Source organism: Apteryx rowi, unplaced genomic scaffold (genome assembly GCF_003343035.1).
Source record: "Apteryx rowi isolate R43461 unplaced genomic scaffold, aptRow1 scaffold_1032, whole genome shotgun sequence".
NCBI lineage: Eukaryota > Metazoa > Chordata > Aves > Apterygiformes > Apterygidae > Apteryx > Apteryx rowi.
In genome coordinates this window covers 159010-160648 of record NW_020447234.1, presented here as the reverse complement: position 1 = coordinate 160648, position 1639 = coordinate 159010, and the positions used below count along the sequence as shown (strand labels likewise).

The 1639-nt window shown below is 66.2% G+C and overlaps 1 protein-coding gene across 1 annotated transcript; it reads right to left on the bottom strand.

Annotated features, from left to right (window-relative positions):
- Positions 1–716: 716 nt before the first annotated feature.
- RHOB (ras homolog family member B) lies at positions 717–1556 on the bottom strand. The gene has a single exon (XM_026066727.1). The coding sequence runs from the start codon at positions 1473–1475 to the stop codon at positions 885–887; it is 591 nt and encodes a 196-aa protein (XP_025922512.1). The 5' UTR covers positions 1476–1556; the 3' UTR covers positions 717–884.
- Positions 1557–1639: the final 83 nt, after the last annotated feature.

Sequence of the window (1639 nt, the reverse complement as noted above, 5' to 3'; positions counted from 1 at the left end):
ATAATATATGGCAATATCACCCCCTCCCCCCTTGCTCATCCTGCCTAGTCCATCAGGAGGAGGATGTCCTGCAAGGAGGATGAAGCAGTCCAGCTTCTCACTTTCCAGCCTGGCGACTTCTGCAGCTRGAGTCAGTTCAAGGCTCACATTTTCAGCAGGCATCAGTCCCTCTGGGCGAGCTCCTCCACACAAGGCAAGTCCCAGCTGGGCACCCCCTCCCCACCTCACTTTAAATAAGCACCCCCTGCCCTACCCCGGTTTGCACAATACAGAAAAGGTAAGATATATACACACACGGCTGGGGATGGCCCTCCCCTCCCAGGCCCGGCTGCAGGGCACGATGCTCCGCAGCAGGCCAAGGCTCAGGCCACAGCATCTGCCGGGGAGGTGGGATGCTGCCGGCAGCCTGCAACACAGCCCCTTCCCCAGCCTGCCCGCGCGGGGGCCGGGGGAGGCAGACGCATGCACGCAGGAGTCTCTTGGAGCGCCTCAGCCCCGCTGCCCTCCTCTGACAGGAGGCTGCGCAGGAGCCGCAAGTGGCGGGCCGAGGGGAAGAGCCGGGCACACGCTTCGCTCAGTCCGGGCTCAGCAGCTTCCAGTTGGCGAGAGTTGGCGGTGAACTCGCAGGGAGCAGTGCCGGGAGGAGGCTTCTCCCCACCTTTCCCCCTCCCCCCAGACTCAGGGCATGCAACCCCCCCATCCGCCACCCCCGCGGCCAAGCCGACACAACCCTTCTCGGCCAAGGCTGAGGGAGCGCGTCCCCTCCCTTCGCCCCCAGCCCGCTCCATCGTCAGCCCCCCGCAGAGGGGGCTGCCATGTGCGTGCATAGCCCAGCTCCTCTCCACCTGCCAACAGGCGGCCAGGGGCCGCGCGCCAGCTGCGCCCTATAGGACTTTGCAGCAGTTGATGCAGCCGTTCTGGGTGCCGTAGCGCTTCTGCAAGGCCGCCCGGGTGGCCGTCTCGAAAACCTCCCGGACACCCTCCTTGGTCTTGGCTGAGCACTCCAGGTAGTCGTAGGCCTGGATGCGAATGGCCATGGCACGGCCGTCCTCGGTGCGCACCGGCTCCTGCTTCATGCGGGCCAGCTCGTTGCGCACGTGCTCGTCGTTGCGCAGGTCTTTCTTGTTGGCCACCAGGATGATGGGGACGTTGGGGCAGAAGTGCTTGACTTCGGGCACCCATTTCTCTGGGATGTTCTCCAGCGAGTCCGGGCTGTCTACGGAGAAGCACATGAGGATCACGTCGGTGTCGGGGTAGGAGAGGGGGCGCAGGCGGTCGTAGTCCTCCTGGCCAGCCGTGTCCCAGAGGGCCAGCTCCACCTGCTTGCCGTCCACCTCGATGTCGGCCACGTAGTTCTCAAAGACGGTGGGCACATACACCTCGGGGAACTCGTCCTTGCTGAAGACGATGAGGAGGCAGGTCTTGCCGCAGGCGCCRTCCCCCACCACCACCAGCTTCTTGCGGATGGCGGCCATGGCCAGGCTGGCCAAGCTGGCCTTGTTGTGCAGCAGGACGATGGCAGCACCCTCCTCCCCTCGGCCGCCGCCTCCGCCTCCCTCCGCCTTGTCGCAGGGCACCGTGGCGAGCCGGGGCCCGCGCGGGCAGGCGGCCGCGGCCCCGCTGCGAGCTCGCCTCCGGC